General features: G+C 49.8%; 3 protein-coding genes across 6 annotated transcripts; 1 reads left to right on the forward strand and 2 right to left on the reverse strand.

The window, feature by feature from the left end:
- The first annotated feature begins 1,762 nt into the window (after window positions 1–1,762).
- On the forward strand, window positions 1,763–6,315 carry nup50 (nucleoporin 50). Its single transcript, XM_079334696.1, has 8 exons — window positions 1,763–1,986; window positions 2,445–2,522; window positions 2,640–2,723; window positions 2,805–3,036; window positions 3,513–4,136; window positions 4,622–4,706; window positions 4,815–4,933; window positions 5,340–6,315. Exons 2-8 carry the CDS (start codon window positions 2,454–2,456, stop codon window positions 5,537–5,539), a joined length of 1,413 nt encoding a protein of 470 aa, XP_079190822.1. The 5' UTR covers window positions 1,763–1,986; window positions 2,445–2,453; the 3' UTR covers window positions 5,540–6,315.
- A 789-nt stretch (window positions 6,316–7,104) lies between these two features.
- On the reverse strand, window positions 7,105–16,736 carry kiaa0930. Its single transcript, XM_079334782.1, has 12 exons — window positions 16,611–16,736; window positions 16,241–16,357; window positions 15,924–16,129; window positions 12,534–12,682; window positions 11,201–11,305; window positions 11,050–11,127; window positions 10,859–10,960; window positions 10,287–10,427; window positions 9,970–10,158; window positions 9,128–9,287; window positions 8,807–8,962; window positions 7,105–8,597 (listed from the first exon to the last, which is right to left on the reverse strand). Exons 3-12 carry the CDS (start codon window positions 16,066–16,068, stop codon window positions 8,557–8,559), a joined length of 1,266 nt encoding a protein of 421 aa, XP_079190908.1. The 5' UTR covers window positions 16,069–16,129; window positions 16,241–16,357; window positions 16,611–16,736; the 3' UTR covers window positions 7,105–8,556.
- An 847-nt stretch (window positions 16,737–17,583) lies between these two features.
- On the reverse strand, window positions 17,584–22,191 carry fbxo7 (F-box protein 7). 4 transcript variants are annotated; one of them, XM_079334777.1, is made up of 11 exons: window positions 22,078–22,191; window positions 21,589–21,711; window positions 21,089–21,298; window positions 20,556–20,652; window positions 20,260–20,484; window positions 19,942–20,086; window positions 19,697–19,780; window positions 19,516–19,608; window positions 18,984–19,160; window positions 18,857–18,897; window positions 17,584–18,728 (listed from the first exon to the last, which is right to left on the reverse strand). In XM_079334777.1, the coding sequence occupies exons 2-11, from the start codon at window positions 21,708–21,710 to the stop codon at window positions 18,408–18,410; spliced, it is 1,515 nt and encodes a 504-aa protein (XP_079190903.1). In that variant the 5' UTR covers window position 21,711; window positions 22,078–22,191; the 3' UTR covers window positions 17,584–18,407. The 4 variants fall into 4 exon arrangements, with proteins under 4 accessions (XP_079190903.1, XP_079190904.1, XP_079190901.1 ...); XM_079334778.1 differs by having other exon boundaries at window positions 19,516–19,611; window positions 20,556–20,592; window positions 22,078–22,190; XM_079334775.1 differs by having other exon boundaries at window positions 19,516–19,611; window positions 22,078–22,190.
- Between the last annotated feature and the right edge of the window lies 1 nt (window position 22,192).

The following is a 22,192-nucleotide window of genomic DNA, read 5'->3' on the forward strand; positions in this document are numbered from 1 at the left end:
ATGTCATCAGGCTGTGAAAGCTACAGAGGAGCTTTTCATGATGAGCAGCTCAAAAAAACATCAACCTCTGCCCACTTTCTTCTGATTGGCCAGCTGTCTGGAAGCCCTCCGGGGGGCAGAACGCTGCAGGGCTGCCAGGGGAGGGGGAGGGGGATCCCGACCTGGGAGAAGAGAGTCGATGTCTCTGACATTTGCTGTTAAATCAGGAAGTAGATCCATTGTTAAGATGACAGGCTGTAATTTGATAAACAGTGTGCAAACAGGGAGCTCGAGGATCTTTGTGATTCTGTTTTTCTTTTTACATTAGACATTCAAACAATTGCTTTTATGCTAAGCTAAGCTAACAAAGTCCTGAACTTCCCTTCTGCATATTTACATGTTTTCATTGAGTGTTCTCTTTCTTCAGTTTGGGCACCATAAACTGTGAAGTCTTCCAGCATGTTTACAGGTTTTTTTGTTGTAATCAAACAAACAAAGGGTGAAATGTGAGGGATGAAAGCGTGCATGTGTTAGCAGCTCTCATCACTCAGAGATGTTTCTGCCTCTCTCTGCCTCCCTAGCTGGCCGTCCTCTTTGCTTCCACATCATACAGGTTCTCTTTTTTTTCTACTGCCAAGTCTTTTCCATTTTCTCCTCGCCAGCTGGTCAAGGGTCTCCTGCTGCCGCTCGGGCCCTCAGCTCACTTCCTACTTTCTGCAGCACCTGTTCCTGCTTGGCAGAGCCGGCCGTGATGCTGAAAGCTTGGAGACGAGCCATCTGCTGCCCAGCTCTGCACCATTTTACCCCCTCGATCCCTCGAGTCTCTGCATGCATCCTGGCTGCTTCTCTGAAACACTCGGAGCTGCTGAAAGATGGAGAGCAAGATGAAGTGGTCCCAGAATCATCGTTTAGCTGCAGGGAAAGGCTGCACGGGTTAAATCAGAGCATGAAGAGGAGCTCATTTAGCTCACAGGTGGATCCACTGAGAAGCATCAGGTTTACATTCTCTAAGTTATTCTGACCTGCTGATAAAAGAGACACGTCTATCCACAGAGGATTTATAACATTCAAGGAGATATTTGGATGGTCACAATACCAGGGTTTTGATTTAACACTTGTAAAAATCAAGGCCAGCAATAAAGGTGGGAAAGAGGGGGATGCTTTCTGGTCACATGGTCCATCCTAGATCGAAGCAATAATCACCCAATGTTATTTTAAATCTGAATACTATGCATAACTTCTTAAAGCAACACAAATACATGTTATTGTAGCCTGTAAAACCCTTTTTTAGAGAATATCTTTTTGTAAGAGTAACATCATGGGCGGGCTCATCCAATGTTTTCGTTCAGCAACATTTGGCTGAGTATTTTCAAGTCCAAGCAAGTCCCAAGTCCAAGTCCCGCACAAGGTTCAAGGTTCTTTATTGTCAATTCCAAAATATGTCAGACATACAGTGAAATCGAAATTACGTTTCCCCCCTCCCCACGGTGCAATGTAGATAAAAAAGGTAAATAAAATAAAACAAGGTAAAAAAGATAAATAATATTTACATTAATAAACCTAAATGTGCAAAAAGTACAAAGTTAAATAAAATGGAGTATAAAACAATTCCCAAAAGTTGGGAATCCAAAAAAGAAAAAGACTATTTGAGCCAAATAATGAAACATCTATCTATCTATCTATCTATCTATCTATCTATCTATCTATCTATCTATCTATCTATCCATCCATCCATCCATCTGAATGCCAGTCTTCTAGGACTACAACTCCCGTGGTGTGTACGGCGTTTGCCGCGCAGGCGCAAAAGGCTGGGGCGCGCGCCAACCCATGCGGATATCGCACAGTGTAAAATGGCGGCGTGAGAAAGGCTCCTTTTCAAAACATAGCGGCGGTGTTACCTGTGAAGGTGGTTTATCTAAGACTGAGAGAAGACCTGCGTGACGTGAAGCAGCGTGAGAATCATTCAGAGAGACAGAGGAAGGACTTTACACAGCAGAACACAAACAGGTTCGTTCACTTTGAAATGAATAAAATCAGAGTTTCATAGTTAGCATCATAACGCTGCTACATGCTAACGGCCCGGTTAGCCTGCTGTTAGCTCCCCGGCTAACAGACAGAGAGAGGAACACACAGCAGCACTGTGAAGGGTTAAAGATCATCACGTTAACGGCTCATCTAACCGTTAATGTCACCGCCAACGGCTGTCAGCCTCCAGAACATTCTGACGGAACCAAGAAGAACAGTGAAAGCAGACATGAACCGGCTTCAGTCTGTTAGTGGATCAGTCTCTCTCTGATGAAGAGGAATTTTCTTCTTTAATAATCCGCCTTAAAGTTTAGATTCAGGATTGTTTACGGTGTTAGGAAGAGAAATGAACACACTTTACAGGACAATACAAAACATGGCAGACACGCCACACACGGGTCACAGGTCAAAGGTTAACTGTGTTTGTGTGTGTGTCACAGAGACGTGGGATGGCGAAGAGGATCGCTGATAAAGAGTTAACGGACAGGAACTGGGATCAGGAGGACGAAGGAGAGGAGGTGAGCTGGATCAACAGGCTGTTGTCATGGAAACGGTGACTGTTTAAACAGCCAGTCCTGCATGTTGATGGAATCAAACGTTCTGATGTGGCGTGTGTGTGTCACCTCTTCCTTCAGGCCGGGACGTTTTCAGTGGCGAGCGAAGATGTGTTGAAGAATCGGGCGATAAAGAAAGCCAAACGCAGGAACATCGGGGACGGGGTAAAACACACTCCATGATTTGAAACTTCCTGTCCGAGTTCAAGAGCGCCCGTGTGTGTAACCTGTCGTCATGTGTTTCAGGGCGAGGCCAGCGGCGCCTTCAAAGGTTTTAAAGGATTCGCTTTGGGGGCCGGCACGGGGACGCCGGCGGCGGCAGCTGCAGCGAGCGGAGCCTCGGCTCCAACGGGGTTCTCTGGATTTGGGAATGGGGGCGGGTTCAAAGGCCTCTGCGGTCTGACGAATGGAAACAGCGTCACGCCATCATTTGGAATCTCCAGCATGGAATATCCGGTGGCGTCCGGCGTTTCACCAGGTGAGCAGACGACAACCCGAGTTCACCTTGAGCAGAACGATGTTCCACAGGTCGAGGTGTTCCCGCCTCTTTTAGCCACGTGGGCGTGCCTGAGTGACCTCAGGAGGCGGCGAGGTGTGATGAGTGGCGTGTTATGGAGGGATTTGTCTCTTGGCTGTCGGTGGACGACATGTTAGTTACCATGGCAACAGATTCAATGTTTCAAGTAAAACACGCTTCACCTCTCGCTCGCCCTCTCTCTCTCTCCCTCTCTCTCTCTGTTGTCATGTAATGGGGTTGAAAAGCTGCTGCAGTGTGTGTGTGTGTTTCTGTGTTGGAGTGAAATGGAGCTGAATCAGCGGGGTGTGTGTGTGTGTGTGTGTGTGTGTGTGTGCTCTTTCATGTCATGTCGCCGCGGGGCAGACAGTGAGAGGGGGGGGCTGCTGAGGGGGGAGGGGCTGCTGTCACACTCTCATCTCTCTCCTCCATCACCTCAGGTTTGACGTTCAAAGGCCCCGCCTCCTCCAAGCCCACCGCTGACATCACAGCCAAGCAGACCAATGGCTCCGCCCCCAGCCCGGCTCAGAGCTCCGGCTCCTGCAGCAGCGGCGGCAGTGTGAGCAACAAGGAGTACAGCCGGCAGCTGACGGCGCTCAACTGCTCGGTGCGCGACTGGATCACCAAACACGTGAACGACAACCCTCTGTGCGACCTCAACCCCATCTTCAGGGATTATGAGCGCCACCTGGCCAGCATCGAGCGCCAGTACGGAGCCAGCGCTGCAGAGACGGGCTCCGAGGAGAAGAAGAGATCCTCTCCTCCTCCTCCCTCTTCCTCCAGCTCGTCCTCGGGCAGCAGGAGCGGCTCGGCGGCCCCGGCCCCCGCCGCCGCCGCCTCTTTGTTCTCCTTCAGTAAAAACACGACAGACGAGAAAAGCAGCCCCGGCGTCACCTTCAACTTCGGACAGAAGGTGGACGGCTCCCTGCTCGCCTCCTTAGGCTCCAAGTCCACGCCACCCAGCTTCTCCTTCTCCTCCAGCTCCTCCTCGCTGTTCGGCGCTCCTGGATCTGCTGCAGCGCCGTCCTTCAGCGGGAACAAGAGCGCCGACGCTCAGCCTGCAGGTAAAGAAACCGAACGACCCGACATCCCCGAGTCGAGCCACTTCTTCTTTAAAGAAAAAAACTTTTATTGTGAAAGCGAACAGGAAGCTGTAACCTGCGGAGCGTAGTGATTGATTAAACGATGGCGTGACGTCTGTTTTAACGTGTTGGATATCTGCACGCCGTGTGGAGAATCGAGGTTCAAACTCGGCTCCGTCGCTTCGTACCGCACGTTTTTTATTTGAGGTCGTTTATTTCATGGTCGGAGTCGCCGCCGACAGCTCGCCGCCGGTGTTCGTGTCACTCACATGGATTTAATGTTGGTAACGAGCGAAAGGAGATTAAAGAGGGAAGGTGTCGAGTCGGCCGCAGCCAATCAGGATGATCTCCTTCATCCTTTAATCTGAAGATTAATGAGCCAATCAAAGTGCAGAGATTCTCTCTAAGAGGCTTCAGATCAGATTTATTCGTTTTCATTCAAACCGCCTTTTTTTCTCTTCCTGAAGACGAGAACGCCGACGAGGAGTCGGAGGAGCCGCCCAAACCCGAAGTGAAGGAGGTGAAGGAGGACGACGCCTTCTACTCAAAGAAGTGAGTCTCACCGTTTCACACTCACTTCCTGCTCGGAGCTCTGTGTCATGTTGCGCAGCAGGAAGTGATGTAACCTGGTCGTCCTTGTCTTCTTCCTGTTTGTCTCAGGTGTAAACTGTTCTACAAGAAGGACAACGAGTTCAAAGACAAAGGCGTGGGGACGCTGCACCTCAAAGAGATGGAGGACGGGAAGACTCAGCTGGTCATCCGCGCCGACACAAACCTGGGTAAGAGAACAGAACCGGGAAGGGGGGGGCACAGGAAGTTCAGACCAGGTCGGGGGAGGGGGGGGGGGGCACAGGAAGTTCAGACCAGGTCGGGGGGGGGCACAGGAAGTTCAGACCAGGTCGGGGGAGGGGGGGGTAAATGCACACCTTGTTTTCAGTCAGCCTGTTAAAGCTGAGCTGCGATCAAAGGGCTCCACCTGCTGGTCAAACAGAGGAACTGCAGCTTCCTCACTGAAGTCCTGAGTTCACAGAATGTTAAAGTGAGTCAGCTGACCTCCGTCTGACGACCTGATTGGTTGACGGGGGTTTCTGTGCAGTTACGTCTTTTGATGCTGTGTCATGTTAAAGTTGTCGTCCGTTGTCATGACGACGCTCACCTGTCCGTGACCTGGCGTTTGTCCTCCAGGAAACATCCTGCTGAACATCATCGTGCAGTCGTCCATGCCGTGCACTCGAGTCGGGAAGAACAACGTGATGGTGGTGTGCGTCCCCAACCCCGCCCTCGACGACAAAAACCCCAGCAGCCCCGTCCCCCTCCTCATCAGGGTCAAGACCGCCGAGGACGCCGACGAGCTCCACAAGACGCTGGAAGAGAAGAAAGGCTGAAGCCCCTCCCCCTCCCCGCTCATCCTCCGGTCTCAGCACGCCGGTTTTATCAACACACACACACACACACACACACACACACCTCGTTCTGTCCTCACCTGGTAAACCACCTTCCCCTCAGATCCTCACGATTCGTCAAACTGTGAAATCATTCAACGACAAAAATAAAGCACGCCAACGTGTCGCTGTCATCGCCGCTCTGACTCGGCTACATTCCTCCGGTTCGACGCCGCCGCCGCTGCTGCTGCTGTTTTTATTGGACAAACAGAACGCCGTGTCTTAAATCTCTGCGTTTCCTTTTACTGTTTTAATTTGGTCGCCGAGTGAACGAGCGAGCGAAGGAGAAATCTTAATCGTACGGTCTTTAACCACTGAGTTCAGTTTGGGGGGAAATCTCCGAATCCAAAGGTCCAGTCGATTTGGTTTTACAAATTAAACACCTGCAGTAACCCGTCGTTGTTTTAAGTGAACGTGTCGAGGAGTTTCTTCTTTTTGTTCTCTGGAAACTATTTATTGTGCGGGCGCGTTCGCCCCCCCCCCCCCCCCCGTGTGAATGCCCCCCCTCCTTCTTTAAACATCTGTGTGGAAGGGAAGTGTGAGCGGACCGGCTCTTTAGTTTTAACTTCATTTTTCTGTCGACGTGGACTCTGTTGTTTGTTTTTTTTTTCCAAGTGTCCTTTGTGTGGCCTTCGGTTCAGCGTGACGAGGCGGCGCTCGCCGTCATCGTCCCGTTTGTAAAGACGTTTGTTTGGGGAATAAAAGGAATCAAACCACGACTGCTGCCTTCATCTCTCTTTTCTTAACACACCCAGAGACAATCCAGACTCCGCCCACTCTGAGACCAAGTGGGCGGAGTCTGGATCGTTGTCTGACACTTATAATAAAAGTGAAAGGTTCGTCCTGAGCACGAATCAGATCTTCAAAACAACGTGAACAGATTTGAGTCTTCTGGAAAACAAGAAATGTTTAGTGGAAACACACAAACAGGATTATTGATTATTGATTCTTCTGCAGGACAAAAACAAAAGAGTGAGCAGAGACAGATTTTCTGATAATGTGTATTTCAATAAATAAATACAGGAAAAAGTACGTACAGTTTATAAAGGAAGCAACAGAAGTGACAGTAACATGCACGTGAACCGCGTCTGTGTACAAAAGCAGAGCGATGAACGCCGCGATGATGTCAGAGCACGCCGAGTCTTTGAAAAGGTTCCAGAAGCGTTTTACAGTGCAGACTGTGGCGGCGTCGATCAGCGCGGATACATTCAGCCGGAGGAACGATCAAACTACGACGCCGTCGCCGTGGTAACACTGAGGAGACGAGGGGGGACGACGACGACGACGTGTCCTTCGGGATATTTCAATTCAAACACGACAAAGAAAAGAAAAAAAAGCGGAGGATCGACGATCAGCTGACCTCTGACCTCCTGTGGTCAAACGGTTCATCTCGTACCTGGAGACTTGTGATCAACATTTTCATCAAATCAGCAGAAAGGTTCAAATATGTCCCGACCTTCATGGTAACAGACTGTGGTAAATATCATCTATTAAAAGAAACTGAACTATTATTTTTTTAAAAACATCGAAAAATGCTCGACACAAGTTTCCAGAAAGTTCCCAAAGTAGAACCGAGAAAATCTCTAAATGTTTCCAACATTGTAAAAAATCAATTTAAAAACGTCGTGTTAATGAAGTCTGAAATCCAGACGTGTGTTTGGAACTTCAGCGCTCCGAACAAACAAACAAAAACATTCTTGTAAATGAAGCTGGAAGTTTGAAACTTTGGGAACTTTTGAGCGACACTTTTTTTAAAGACAGGAAGTTTCCGTTTGGCGCCGACACGGAGAGAAGGGATGAAGACGAGAAAGATTTGAAGCTTCGGGAGAAAAACAAAGACACATCAACAAACATCATCATCAGTCTACATGAGGATCCAATCAGGACGCTTCCTCCCGCGGCGTCCCGTTTCCCTTTGAAAGCTTCGTCACTTGTTTTTGTTTCAAGTCACTTCCAGTTTGTGAGTCGCAGTTTTGTTTTTTTTGTTCAAACAAAGCGTGTAAAAAGTCAAAGCTGGGTTATCGTGATGCTGTTTAAAAGTCGTGTACAGTACGGCTCGCCACACGGGGCGACGCGTCACCGTCAGGTCGGGGTCGTGCTCAACTTGGAAAACAAACTAAACTTCGCTCAGCTCGTTTCATCTCACAGACGCTGAAACACCGAACGCCAATTTGTGTTCATCAAAGTCGAGAAATGACGTCGACTTGTGTTGCCGTGGTAACCAAACGGGCATCGATATCCTCTGATATTTGGTGGTTTGTTTGTTTTGTCTGAAACCGATCTGTCCAATGATCCATAAACTTTCAGGCCGTCGTCTTTTTGGATAATTGCTAGGCTTTTATTTTGAAATTTGGTCCTGTTTCAAGCTGAGAGTACTTTGCTTCCTGTCTACGGTGAGCCTGAAGGGACAAAATAACACAAAGTTAATCGTGATTCACGCGTGAACCCCCTAAATATAAATACCTTTTATTTTGGTGAGCTGTGATGCATTTCCTGACAGAAGTTGAGAAAATAAAAGAGTCGACCCCGCCTGGATAAACGAGTGTTTCCATAAAACCTGTTTTGGATGAAGAATCCCTTTCTCATCCCGTCTCTGTAGACTCGTTCAAAATGAAAAAAGTCCAGGAGGTCCACGGCGAGCCGAACACAAACAGAACGTGTGGTTAAAAAGGCGTCTCAGTGAGTAAAGCAGCAGGATATTTACAAGAAAACACACATTCTTCACTTCCTGTCAGCCAGCGAATGCCTTCTCACGACCCGGCGGGAACAACGGCGGGGAGCGGGAAAGGAGAAGAGGCACTTCCTGAATGGCTGGTTTTTGTTGGCGGCGGTCTCCTCACACTCGGGTGTTTGGTTGTTGTTGTTGTTGTTCTCAGCGTGGACACCGGGGGGCGCTGCTGCTGCGGCGGCCTGATGCAGGAGGCACTTTGTAGAGAAGCTCTGAGAGGAAACAGGCTCTGCTATGTCATCAGGATGGGCTTCTGTCTCACCTCCAGGATGTCTACACACACACACACAGACAGACAGACAGAGACACACACAGACACACACACACACACAAGGGGGGGTCAGAAAGTGTGTGTGTGTGTGTGTGTGTGTGTGTCTGTGTGTGTCTCTGTCTGTCTGTCTGTGTGTGTGTGTGTGTGTGTGTGTGTGTGTGTGTGTGTGTGTGTGTGTGTGTGTGTGTGTGTGTGTGTGTGTGTGTCTGACCTGCAGTGATGCGGTGCAGCGGCAGCGTCACGTAGGTCAGGTGGGAGTAGAGCAGGAAGTAGTCTTCAGTGCGGTTCAGTTTGAGCCAGGATCCGACCAGCGAGCGCCCGGTGCCCGACAGAGAGCGAGAGCGCAGGTTCGACGCCGTGTGGAGATCTGCAGCACGCAAACACGCTCTTCATCATCATCGTGTGTGTGTGTGTGTGTGTGTGTGTGTGTGTGTGTGTGTGTGTGTGTGTGTGTGTGTGTGTGTGTGTGTGTGTGTGTGTGTGTGTGTGTGTGTGTGTGTGTGTGTGTGTGTGTGTGTGTGTGTGTGTGTACCTTCGTCCTCCTCCTCCCTGAAGAACTCCTCGCTGTCGTTGGCCGAGTGAGACTTCTTCATCTCGGCGTTCCGGTTGCGCGGCACTTTGCGGCGGAGAGACGGCGAGAAGAAGGACGGCCGGTTCCTCTCGGGAGTCGGAGGAGTGCTGAACGACGTCACCTGGAAGGGAGACGACAAACTCAGAGGAGGAGCCGCTCGCCGTTACCACGGAGACCAGAAGGTCAAACTACTGCCCTCTGTCTACGTCTCTGAGTCTAACACGCCACTTCAGTTCTCCGAGGCCTCGTCCACACGGCGCCGCGGAGGCGTTTAAAACGCACACAAACGGCGCTCCAGGTGATGTCTTTTGTGTTTTCACGTGGATGAAGACGACGGAGCGGGAGAACCTACGTCTAAAAACACAAACCCCTCCTCCGTGCTACTCACTCGCCTCGCTGCACGGCGAACGGCGAGCGCCATGAAACGGTGACTCATGAAAGAAAGCGTAAAGCGAGCAGAGACGGGACGTCTGCAGGGCGACTCCTGCAGGAAGACAAGCACACTACACATCTATTAACCCTTTCATGAAACTGTGTGTGTGTGTGTGTGTGTGTGTGTGTGTGTGTGTGTGTGTGTGTGTGTGTGTGTGTGTGTGTGTGTGTGTGTGTGTGTGTGTGTGTGTGTGTGTGTGTGTGTGTGTGTGTGTGTGAGAGCTCTGAGCCATCACAGATTGATGATGTATTGATTATCACTCCTGACCTGATGTCATCTCTGTGTCTGCAGCGACTTTGACCTTTGACCTTTGACCTCCTTAAACTGGCAGAGAGAGAGAAAAGGTTTGGATCCAGATCCTGGTGCTCACCCTCTCGTGCACGGGGGACACCTGGTCCTCCTCGGTGCCACACGGCGAGGTGTCGCCCGTCGGCACCCTGCTGACGGCCATCTCGGCGTGGCCTTTCCCCTGCGGACCCTTCATCCTCACAAACTCCATGTTGTTGTATTTGTAGAAGCCGAAAGACATCCGCTGCGCCATCTTGGCTGCCACGCTCACCTTCAGCACGCAGAGGAGGGATGGGGTTGTCATGACAACGGAATGTAAACTTTGGCACGGTGCTAGCGATCCGATAATCATGAAAATGTACTTTGCACTAGCGAGTTAAAAAAAGAACACGTTCTCACCCGGTTGTCGTAGACCTTCTTGAGCGCCTCGTAGCGGATGGAGCCCTGGAAGATGACGCCCTGGAACGTGTTGCTTTTGTCGCTCGCCACCAGCTCCACACACACCATCTCGCCCTCGCCCACCGTCATGTCACTGAACACCTGCACACGTGACATCACACATCCTGCACGTCAACCAACCACCATCAACTTCTCCTGCAGCAGAGGCAATGTGCACGCACACACGTGCACACACACGCACGTGCACGTGCTCGTGCACGCACACCCCTCTGCTGGCATCGACTTGTTTGGCTTGATTGATTTCCTCCCCGGAGTCAAACGGCTGCTGTCGGGTGTTTTTCCTGCAGAAGCCTCTAAAACGAGGCGTTAAAGCAGGAGCTGCTTTTTAAAGTCACACTTCATTACACCGACTCACAACCTCGAGCAAGGCAGCGTCAGCGTGTGTGGAGTCAGCCTGCACCTCCTCTGTCTCAGTCCTGCTCTCTGGTTCTCGGGCTGTGATATATCAGCGTCGTCTCAGGGTGTCAAAAAGTCAAATCTACGGTGGCTGGGAGGGGTCAGGTGAAACTCACCTCCTCAAAGTTGTCGATCATGAAGAAGATGTTGGGGTAGCTCATCTTGGACTCCTCCCCTTTGCTGTCCATGGCGTGTTTGCTGGGAGACGCGAACACTTCCTGTGTGAACAAAGATGGGACGACGTGATTGGATGAATGCGTGCTGCGTGCTCATTGGACGCGCTGGTGTCAGCTGTGCGCTTTCCTACCTGACACTTCTTCTTGTGGATGTGGATGTCTCCTGCGTCTGAGCGCGTGCAGACTGCACACGTCACCACGTAGTCGAGCTGGAGGACGAACAAGTCTTTGAATTATTCGAGATTAGCCGATTAATCTGGTTCTGTTTTTCTGTTTTGTCACCTTCTGCAGGATGAGGTTCAGGTACACGCTCTCCTCCCAGTCGATGTCCGGGTCTCCGAGGCCCGGCAGCTTCTTGGAGTCTCTCCTGTAAACCTCCACCTCCACCTTCAAAATAAAACAGTGGGTCAGTACCTGCTGCAGGTCGCTCTCAGGTCAGGTGTGCAGGGACTTCCTGTCACATCAGTTTAAATGTCAGAGAGCTGAGTGGGCCGGGTTTGAGACACATGTTAGAGGAACATGTGGCAGCTTTAGCAGGAAGTGCAAATCACTTCCATTTCTTCTTTACTTGGTTGCAAAAATCTGAAGTGGGTTTTGTGCAACGTCTCGTCCTGAATGAATCGGGAAAATCAAACGAACTGTGACTCTGAAGGAGGAAGAGAAAAAGAAGAAGAAGGAGGCCGGGGTATTTCCCAATCAGCTCCACACGGCTGCAGTGAAACCATGGCAACCAGTGCTGCGCTCTAATTGGTTTGTGAGTGATATGAGCGCTGGCGTGTGGAGACCTCGTGTGTCCCTGCAGACCGCAGGACGTGAACCTTTACACGCCGGGCGGATTCAGAGGACAAAGAAACAACAGTTGAGTAATAAAGTGTTCAATAAAAAGACGATCACATCTTTTATTATTATCCGTGTTTCGGTCCTCAGAAGAATACACAAACACCGCAGGTCGTGTGTGTGTTTTCAGTACAATGAGAAAGACAGAGATGGCGGCGATGAGAGCTTTTAATCCCACCTGGACGCAGCAGAACAATGATGTGTAACCATGGCGACCAGGCGGCGGAGAGCAGAGAGGCAGACGGAGTGAGTCTAGACGAGCGCTCAGAAAAATCTGATTATGAAAAGGAGCCGAGGCTGAAGTGTGCGTGCTCCTGTTTTTACATTTCACTGCAGATCGTGGAGGTCAAAGGTTAAAGTCCATTTGTGCGTGTGTGTACCTTTAAGACCTGATGATGAACTTGAGATTTAAAGGTAAAGACTAAACACTGAAGCTACAGTGTCCACCACATGGTGACCTGTGTGAGAGGAGGGGGCGGAGCCAGCTCTCTGTGATGATTAGAGTTTAGACTGCAGTACTCATTTTAAACACTAGGGGGCGGAGCTACAGACTGCTGCTTTAAGTGGATTTAGTCAGAAAGGATGAAAACAGTGTTGATATTTTAACGTGGCGTGTAAAGATTAAATCTGTCCTTTCTCAAAATGTCAGAGTCATTAACTTTCACTCCTCATCACGTCGAGTCAGAGTAAAAACATCACGACCAAGTCTGGGCGGAGAAACAGTAAACCAATCAGCGCTCCTGAAGGTCAAAGGTCAAAGGTCATCGTTAAGCCTCACCTTCTTTCCCTCGGTGTTGTCGGCGCTGACGTAGGCGAGCTTCCTGCGGACGTAGAACAGCATGTCGTCCTGCCGCGGCGCCCACTTCTCCATGAAGTACGTGGAGAACATCCAGGTCCAGAACACGATGCGATCGTCTTTAAAACAACCTGAAAGAGAGCGAGCGGGGAGGTCAACGACCCCACGCTGCATTCAGGTGCGCTGGAAATAATCAGACAACTCATTCAAAGACAGAGCCAGCAGCTCCTTCCTTCAAAATAAAATAACAGCAGGTGAGCAGAGCGCCTGTCCTGAAGGTGGAAACACAAACGCTGCGTGTTGGCATGTGATTTAATCTCGCCGCTCAGATTGGATTAAGTTGATTCAGCGGCGGCCTGAGTGGAGCATCGACCCGCTTCAGGCTGCAAACAGCCGAGCTGGAGGAGAAGGTCATCTTGTTCGTTAGCGTCACACGCTGCGAGCGGGCCTCCACTCGTCCTGCGACCTCGCCGAGGTCCCCACTGTTATTCCAGACTCTTCCATGACGAGTCACTTGGATTACAACGACACGAATCAGTCGGCAGGTCGACTCGTCCGCTCCGAGTTCAGGTCAGCACCTCAGAGAGAGAGAACGACCTCCGGGCGGCGTCCGGTCACACGCCGTGTTCTTTTCAGACGGAGGTGAATCAGTGACCACGATCACGTCTACGATGGCGTGGCTTTAACCTTTGCTTGGTAGCTAAGGTAAGGATTGAGCTCTCTGATTGGATGTGACAGAAGACGTGTGAAGGATGTTTATTTGGCGTTCTGGTTGCAGACTGGAAGTCGTCTCGTTCTATTTTCAGCCACACGTTTTAAAAATACATCAAGCGTGCTGTGAGAGGCGGCCGCCATCACTCCTCGCCTGAAGACAGCGAGCTGGCATGATCGGGCCCTCGTCTATATTTCATCACACTTATATAAGAGTCTGCGGGGCCTCGTCACTGACCTGGATATCAGTCACATGATCACAGACTTCAAGCTTTGAAGCCAATCAGAAGATCGACATCTTCACAGGTGAATCGTTCTGAGGGAGAGGAACCTGAGCGCTGACCCGCCTCTGAACTCACAGTCTGACAGGACTCTGAGCCGCCCACTTCCTGTGGAAACAGGAAGTGCCGACTGTGACTGACAGGATCCGCGTGACGTCTTCCAGCGGAATCCTCGGCAGATCCAACGCTTCCTTTCAAACCATTGGTTCCACCTGGACACATGACGGTCACATGACGCTCACTCGTGTGTTGACGTGAACGCTGAACTCCTGATCCAGAGTCACACACACACACACACACACACACACACACGTGTAGTAAAGAGCTGGGATGGCGTTTGACTTTGACTCAGGCGTGACGGAGTCTGAGCAGTCTGAGTCAGGCTGCGTTCATTATTCAGCAGGTTTGTAATCATCTGTGTCTGTCGGAGTGAGTCACCGTCACCGGCTATTTTCACCGTACAGTAACAGTCGACAGGTCACGCGGTTTACGGCGAGCGAGCGAGCGAAGGAGCTGCTTCTATCGATCGACCTGCAGATCTGTTCCCTCTGAACGGCACCGAGTCAGAGTATTTATAGATCCTGCTCCGACTGTGGAGGGATACGCTGCTGTGTGAGGAGCGAATCGAACCTGAGTCCTTCTTGTTTCTGACTCTGACTTGTCTGTTTTCATCCTTTGGAGAACATGTGATGAACATGTGAACATGTGATGAACATGTGAACATGTGATGACTCACAGTTCAAACACGCCTTTCTTCAACTTCTTAAACAACAAGACAACATCGTGCACAAACTGAAACTTTCAAACCAAGCAGAACAAAGATCCATCAAGTCCTGAGTCACACACACACACACAGACACACACACACACACACACACACACACACACACACACACACACACACACACACACACACACACACACACACACACACACACACACACACACACACACACACACACACACACACACACACACACACACACACACTTAAGGTCGTCCTCAAGTCCAACGTGAAGCTACGAGCTAACTAACGAGCGCTTGGTGCATTTTGATAACTCCTCTGTGCACAGAGCGGTTGGAGGCGTGTCTCTGCAGGAGTACGGAGGAGGCGTGGCCTAAGTTTGTTTTGGTTTCATGCTGGAGCTCAAGGAGCGACATCTACTGGGTTTAAAGAGAGAGAGAGAGAGAGAGAGAGAGAGAGAGAGAGAGAGAGAGAGCGCAGTGTTTAGACTGGACGAACGCGTGGGAACGTTTTGGAGCGTGTGCAGGAGATCAAGCAGCACCGGGAGTCCAGGATGTAGATCTGTTGTTGCTGTGGTAACAAAGAGGGATGGAGAGAACACAGACGTGAGGCCTCTTCAACAGGTTCGCTCTTCCTCTGAGTCGCAGGTATCAATATTTTTATATTTATCACATGAGTCACATCCAAGTGTGGCTAAACACTGAAGCTTTATAGTGTGGGACAGATCAACGTGCGGCTCGAGGGGGGGAGGGGGGGGGGCTCTAACACCATCAGGGGTCAGAGTTACATATTGCACCTTTACAGTGATTTATTTTGAGGCCAAAGTTTGCTGACTCATCGTGGTCAGCTGGTTGTTTTCATTCTCTCAGAGCGGGACCTAATCTTTGCGTCTCGTTCTCTGCGGCTGAAGAGTCGGCGTGCTGATAAAACAGCAGCGCTGATGAAGTCATGGCTCGTGAACAGAGCTCTATTGATTTCTCCATCAGGGACAAACAGTGCTGATGTGACCCCGCGACCCCGCGTCCCGTCTGCACACACGAGAACACAGAGAGAAGCTGCAGCAGGGCGCTCGACTCCAGCGTCCATCACCTGCTGTTCAGACTCATCAGACGTCGTGTTGAGGACGAACAGTGAGAGAGTCTGAGACCTTCGGTGGGTGTCACAGTGCACCAATCAGAACTACAAGACACCATGATTCTTCAAATCAAAACAACACTGACACCTGTTTGAAACCATGGCAACAGAGAGAGAAGTCCTGAGCGGACAGTACGGGCTTCATAGTTGAACAAAAATGTCGTGCAAACTCCTGCACTCTGTTTAAATTGCACAAATAAATTGGACTGTGTTCTGCAGGATTAAGGTGGGACAACTTATTTGTGCACTTCAGGCAGGTAGTTTGCATGCAATTATAGACGGATTCATCAATTTCCAACACACCTGTCTGATGTTTTTAAAAGCCTCGTGCAGCTCTTTACTGTAAATGAAACATCAGAGATGTGTCGTGTTGAAACACGTGTTGTGAGAGAGTGTTGAACATGTTGGTCATGAAGATCATTGACATGATTAAGTACACCTGCAGGGTACCGAGCACCCTGAGGGCCACACAGTGAATAAAAGCCGGACTGATCCGCTCACCCAGCCCGCTGATCTCCTGTCGGATGTTCAGTCGGTTCCTCTCGTCGGCGATGGCCTTCAGCATCGTCTGCAGCGACCCGTCCAGCTCTCCGTTCTCCTCCTCCGCGGGCCCGACAGCCTTACACAAACCGGGGAAGGACGCCATCTCCGGGCTGGGATCATGACAGTCCGGGCTAACTGCTACCGACGGCACCGGTTCACGGCAGCTAAGCAGGCGGTTAAAAGAATCCCAGGATCAGGGAGGAGGAGGAGGAGGGGGGGGGACCTGAAAGTAATCCGGAGGAAGAAGCTCTCGGTGCGGCGCTACAGTCCGGTACCTGCCCGCTCTGCTGTGGTCCTTCACCGGAGACGGGAGCAGGTAGGTCGGGCTGCTGAGGGGGGGACTCTCTGGTCCTTCTGTTGTGCAGATCAGCTGGAAACACCCCTCGCACTTCCTGTAACAACACGAGGCTTTTAAAGAGACAGTACACCTAAACGCTCAGAAGACGGGGCGGTGTTACAGCGAAATCTGTCAACCAGACAATTCAGTGACAAGAGCCGGAAATCCCCCAAGTGAAAGAAACATTAAGGTTTTGTTTTTTGTTAAAGGAAATTCTCTAATCAACACCGTGTCATCATGAATAAAACAATAATAACGAAATTTTAATGTAGATTTTTCTACAGTAGCGAGTCATGAATCAAACGCACCTCTGTTGGCGTTAGTCCCCGCCCGGTTGATGAAGGAAGGGGCACTGTATTATCATGATATGACAGGCGAGCTAGCTAACGGTTAAAGCTACTTTGACTTCCTGGTTAATTCTGAATATTTTTAAATGAATACTGAATAAATAGAACTCTGTTTTGTCTGAGGGTTTAAACCGTTTGATTCGACTCTATTCGACGGTTAAAATACTTTGATGGACCGTTGATATCAGACGTCAACGTCACAGGTGTTATAACGATTTCTGTGACAGTTTAAATTGTGTCGCGCGCCATAAACAAAGTGTAATGATTACACGAGACGTGTAGTCTATGCTGGTCATTTTGACCTTAAACTATAAGATACACTTTTTGTATTTGATATAAAATAAATATTTCAATATTACACAGCTTGACGTGGTCACACCGGTGGGTTGCGCCACATTAAACTCCGCCCGGCTCACCGTCGACAGTGGGTATGAGATACGAGCGCACCCTTTGTTTTTAGACAAAAGGTGACGTCATTGTCTAACGAGCTGTTTAAGTGGATGCGTAAAAAACTCTGGGAACAAAATGTGATCTTTTTAAATTAAAATGTTCACATATTCTATCAAGAGAAACATCTTTATTGTTATTGTCCACATTAATTTTCTGTTAAAGTTAAAATAACAAAAATCAAACATTGAGCCTTTTAAAAAAATGTGTGAAACAAAAAACATTTCCATTTAGTCCAAATTCTAATGATCAGCTTTAAAATGAGAAGACGGTTATAACTAATGAGTTAAATGTGTACTTCTTTATTTATACTTCTCTTAAAAATAGAGGAAGCTAAAAGTCTGAAGTCAACTCAACTGGAAGGTTGAGGGTTCGATCCTCAGCTCCAGCTCATCGAGTGGCTGTTGTCATGGAGACGGGACGATGTGCAGCGCTTTTCTTCTCAGGACACGAATGGAAAAAAAAAAACCCAGGTGGACACGGGGACTTAAAGAAGAATGTTTTTTTTATTGGGCAGACGACGTCACCTGTTGCACAAACCAAAAGTGGTCATGACTCAAACATCAGTATCAGCCGAGGAGTTAGAAATAGTTAAATATAAAATAAAGGCTTTCCGACTCATATTCCCTCTTATGTCCCAAACGGGCTTCCGTTCAGTTCAGAGTCTTAGACAGGATTAAACACAGGACAGACGAAGCTGTGAGGACGCCCCAGGTGAGCGAGCCTCAGGTGTGCCGTCTTCTTTTTAATTACATGAAAACACTAATTAACCCGAGAACACGACGGCGGGATTTAAACCTGGCGCTCAAACTCTGTCAGGATTTAGAGGTCAGGAGGTCGTCTTCACGGAACTGGCTGCAGATCAAGCTGATGAAGTTCATGTTAATAAATGTTTCTGCTTCTCTGTCGTTATTTAACAACGTCACACTCTGATTGGACAGAGTCTCTCTGCAGGGTTTTAATGATGTGAGAATTTAAAGTGAAAATCAATCAAAGCTGACACCTGACTGGTGAACTAAAAACAGACATCTCAGGGCGCCATCACACAGAGACGCATCAGGGAGCGCCTGTGGAGCGGGGACGTGCGCGCATACGGGCGACCAAATAACACAAGTCGGGGAAAATGGATCCAAAGCAAACGTAGAGCTGTTAGCTCGGCGATGTGAAAGTAAAGGTTACAACAGATGCATTCTTCTTCTTTGGTCTCGTCTCAAGACTTTCATTTTCTCCCCTCCCCGTCCTCGTCTCGCTCTGATGAACAAACACACGTCTGACTCAGCTCTGCGTTTTATTTGTGCAGAAGAAGAAGACTCAGATGAAACCTCGCCGCACGTCTGCCGGTCGCCCCCCCAGCGGACGATGTCTCCGGAGGTCGCCGTGGGGAGGTCGCCCCTCTGGATATCGGAGCGACCCGATGGGGTCGAAGCGAGGCCGCGGGAGGAGGCCGCGGGGGAGTTCTTCAGGTCTCTGGTCGTGCACCCCCCCGATGATGCCGGGCAGAGGAGGCGGGATGGGGAGCGGGAGCGGGAAGGGTTGGAAGATGTCCGTCGGGTTCCAGGGGAGAGGAGGGAGGGAGCGCGGGTGAGACACACGCCGGAGGTCGGAGCGGCGTTTGTGGGAGCGTTTGTAGAGCTGCAGACAGAAAGAGACGAGGATGTGTAAAAGGTCATTCAGTACGGAGGGGGCGTGGCCTAACAGAGGACCCTTGTGGTGTCATGCTGGAGCTAAAGTGGCACTCTTGGATAAAGTTTTACTCTCACCTCCTTCCAGTCCGAGTCTCTGGCTCTGTTTGGATCTGAGACTGAACACAAACACAAACAGCACGTTGTTTATTTCTTATCGACACATTTCTCCCTCGTAAACAAAGCCACCTTCTGAAAAGCTCACCCGTGAAGTCTCTGCGGTACAGGTGTCTCCACAGCGTCGAGTCGGCCGTGGCAACGTTGAAGTGTCTGCAGACGGCCGACAGTCTGACCACAGAGGCGGCGTCCAGCAGCCGGAGGACTCTGAGGACGAGTTCAGGAGGAAGAGCGGCCAGACCGAACGCCACGGGCAGAGACATCGCTGAGGAAAACACAGAGAGACAACCAAAGTGTGGTTTTTATTCTCCGTCCTCCATCTTTGGATTAAAGAAGGCGGGAAATTAATGGAGTTAGCTAAAGCAGCTGTCGGCTCAGCATCCCGCTCATTTCATTGTTGTTTTATTGGGCTGACCACTGGGGGGCGCTGTGCGGGGCGCTAACCAGGGGGCTCGATCAAAAGGTGAGGTCGAGGTTGGCAGGGAATCGTGTGTGTGTGTGTGTGTGTGTGTGTGTGTGTGTGTGTGTGTGTGTGTGTGTGTGTGTGTGTGTGTGTGTGTGTGTGTGTGTGTGTGTGTGTGTGTGTGTGTGTGTGTGTGTGTGTGTGTGTGTGTGTGTACCTGCTCGGGCTGCTGCGATCAGCGGGTACGCCAGCTGGTCTTTAAAGATCCGGGACAGTTTCTTCAGGTCTTTGAAAGCTGCGGCTGCACCGTCTCCTGAACCAACGGCACAGACATGAGTCATCGCAGAGTTCAATCAAACACACCTGGAGGAGGTTGAACCGACCAATGGGAGCGTTACCTGGGCACAGGTCGGTCACGTAGCTGCGGGGGTTCAGGGTCAGTTTGGGGATCGTGTCAACGGTTTCGTTCACCTTCAGAGTCGCTGCAGGAAAAAACAGTCTGAATATTCTGAGGTCACAGGCGGGCGGTGACAAAAAAAAACAGGCTTTTTGAATGGGCTCTAGTGGACACTCCAGGTACTGCAGGATTTTTTTACGCTTCCCAGAATGCAGCTGGGAATAAACGCACAAAGGTTGAACTCACCGTTGATGACGAGCACGGGGCCCATACACAGCGACAGCACAGACACCACACTGTTCTCACACAGAGGGTGACAATACTGCAGCCTGTACACTCCAGCTGCTGACCTCCAGCCTGCAGGCATCTCAGCCGCCTTCAGCCCGCCGCCCTGAAACACACACACACACACACGCACACACTGACTTCACCCATCGGATACACACAGATTTCCACTAAGACGCTTTGTAGAAACAGACGTTTTAATGTTTTTATTTTCATGCTGAGCCAGGTCGAATGTTTTAGCGTCCCTATTGTGTCCTCATTGACTGTCTGCAGTCTCACCTGAGGAACAAACCCGGTCTCCAACATCAGCTGGTTGACGGCCACCATGACGGCGTCGCTGGGACTGGTGGTTTGTGCCGCGTGGTAGAGGAGCTCGAGTGAGAGAGGAGCCTGACCGTCTTCGGCCTCGCTGCAGAGCATCGGCTCCCAGCAGGAGGACGAGGGACCGGAGCACGAAGCCTCAGCGGCGTGCTCGCTGTCCGACGAGGCCGCGGGGACGCCGGGCTGATCGTCACAGAGACGGTTAAGAAGAGAACAATTAAACCTACCAAACAGTCTGACATGTTTCCACTCACCTGGGAGGACGACATCTCCGCCGTGTGTCTGCCGTCTCTGATGAAGAACAGAAAGTTTGCTGTCAGATTCAGAGTTTCTGTTTTCACAAAGAAGAAACTGAAAATAAAGAAACTGAGTCTCTCAGCTGGGAAAGTGAAAGTTACTGTCAGAGAGATTCTCTGCTTCGAACGATCGATCATTCTTAACGAGGTGCATCGGGCTGATTTATTACAGCTCCCCTCTCAAACGACAGATTAATAATTTAGAAGAGGAGGAGAAGATTTACTCTGCACTGAGGCGTCGGACTGCAGGAGCTCAGATCTCATCAAGACTCATTTAGAGTCAAATATCTCTTTACACACAGACGTGGCATTTAAAGACATCACAAGTTAACGTGAGGCCTGGGCTGTTTGCACCACATGACCCCCTGTGTGATCAATGACTCTAAAGAGGAGGGGCGATTCAGAAAGTGCTAAAAGTGTTAGTGTAGATCTGAAGTTTTTAAACACTGTGGTATCCAAGACAACAACAGACATATAAAAACAGGCCTGACCTCTGGGTGTCAGTGCTGTCTGCAGAGGTGGAGGAGGACACGCTCCCTGTGGCGGGGTCGGTTGAGGCGGCGGCGGCGGCGGCGGTTGCAGACTCAGGCAGGATGACGCAGATCAGATCTCCGGACACGATGCCGCAGGACGACAGAGTCTGTCCGGTGTCTGTGAGGAGCTCCGAGCCGTTCAGAGACAAACTGAACTCTGTGTCTGCACTGAGAGAGACACACACACAGATTCAAACCAGGACACACACACACACACACACACACACACACACACACACACACACACACACACACACACACACACACACACACACACACACACACACACACACACACACACACACACACACACACACACACACACACACAGGTTACCAAAACAAACACTGTCGAAGTGGATTTTTCATCATATGTCCCCTTTAAAAACCACATAAATAATCAAATCATTTTAACTGAAGTAACTGAAGGTGTTTTCCCTGAACATGAAGCTTCCTGACCTGATCTGGAGGGGGGTCAGGAGCTTCTCCTTGATGTGATCTCTGAGTTCACTCAAACCGGGTTCTTCTCCCGGTAAGTCCACCCTGCTGGTCTGCCGATAGACCCGGACCCGGAGCTTCATGCTGGACATGCAAAAAAACAAAAGGTTACCAATGTTTGGCTCAACAACAGGATGAAATGTTATGTATGCATTTAAAATGGAGTTAAAGGAAATAAACATAACAAAATAAGACATTTATCAGGTTTAATAAAGAGTTTGGAGTAAAACGTTCATCAATGATCAAATACGAACCGTTCATGTCTTCATATAAACTACATCAAACTGAAACAGGTTTTATCTGAAGTTATAATCTTGTTATTTAAGAAGTAAAGTTTCGTTTCTCTGAACGTCAGTTAACGAAGCTAGCTTCACTTAGCGCTAACTAGCTAGCCAGCTAACTAACCGTTAGAGTGACAAACAGAGTTAATAGAGACAGAAAAACACTCACATGATGAATTTAAGAGGTTAAATCAACGTCTTTTCTTCAAACTTCTTTAAATAAACCTCACAGCAAACACAGTCAGCAGCGGCATGACAGCGGAATCAAGCTAGCGGAGCTTGAA

Source organism: Symphodus melops (genome assembly GCF_947650265.1).
Source record: "Symphodus melops genome assembly, chromosome: 22".
Taxonomy (NCBI): Eukaryota; Metazoa; Chordata; class Actinopteri; order Labriformes; family Labridae; genus Symphodus; species Symphodus melops.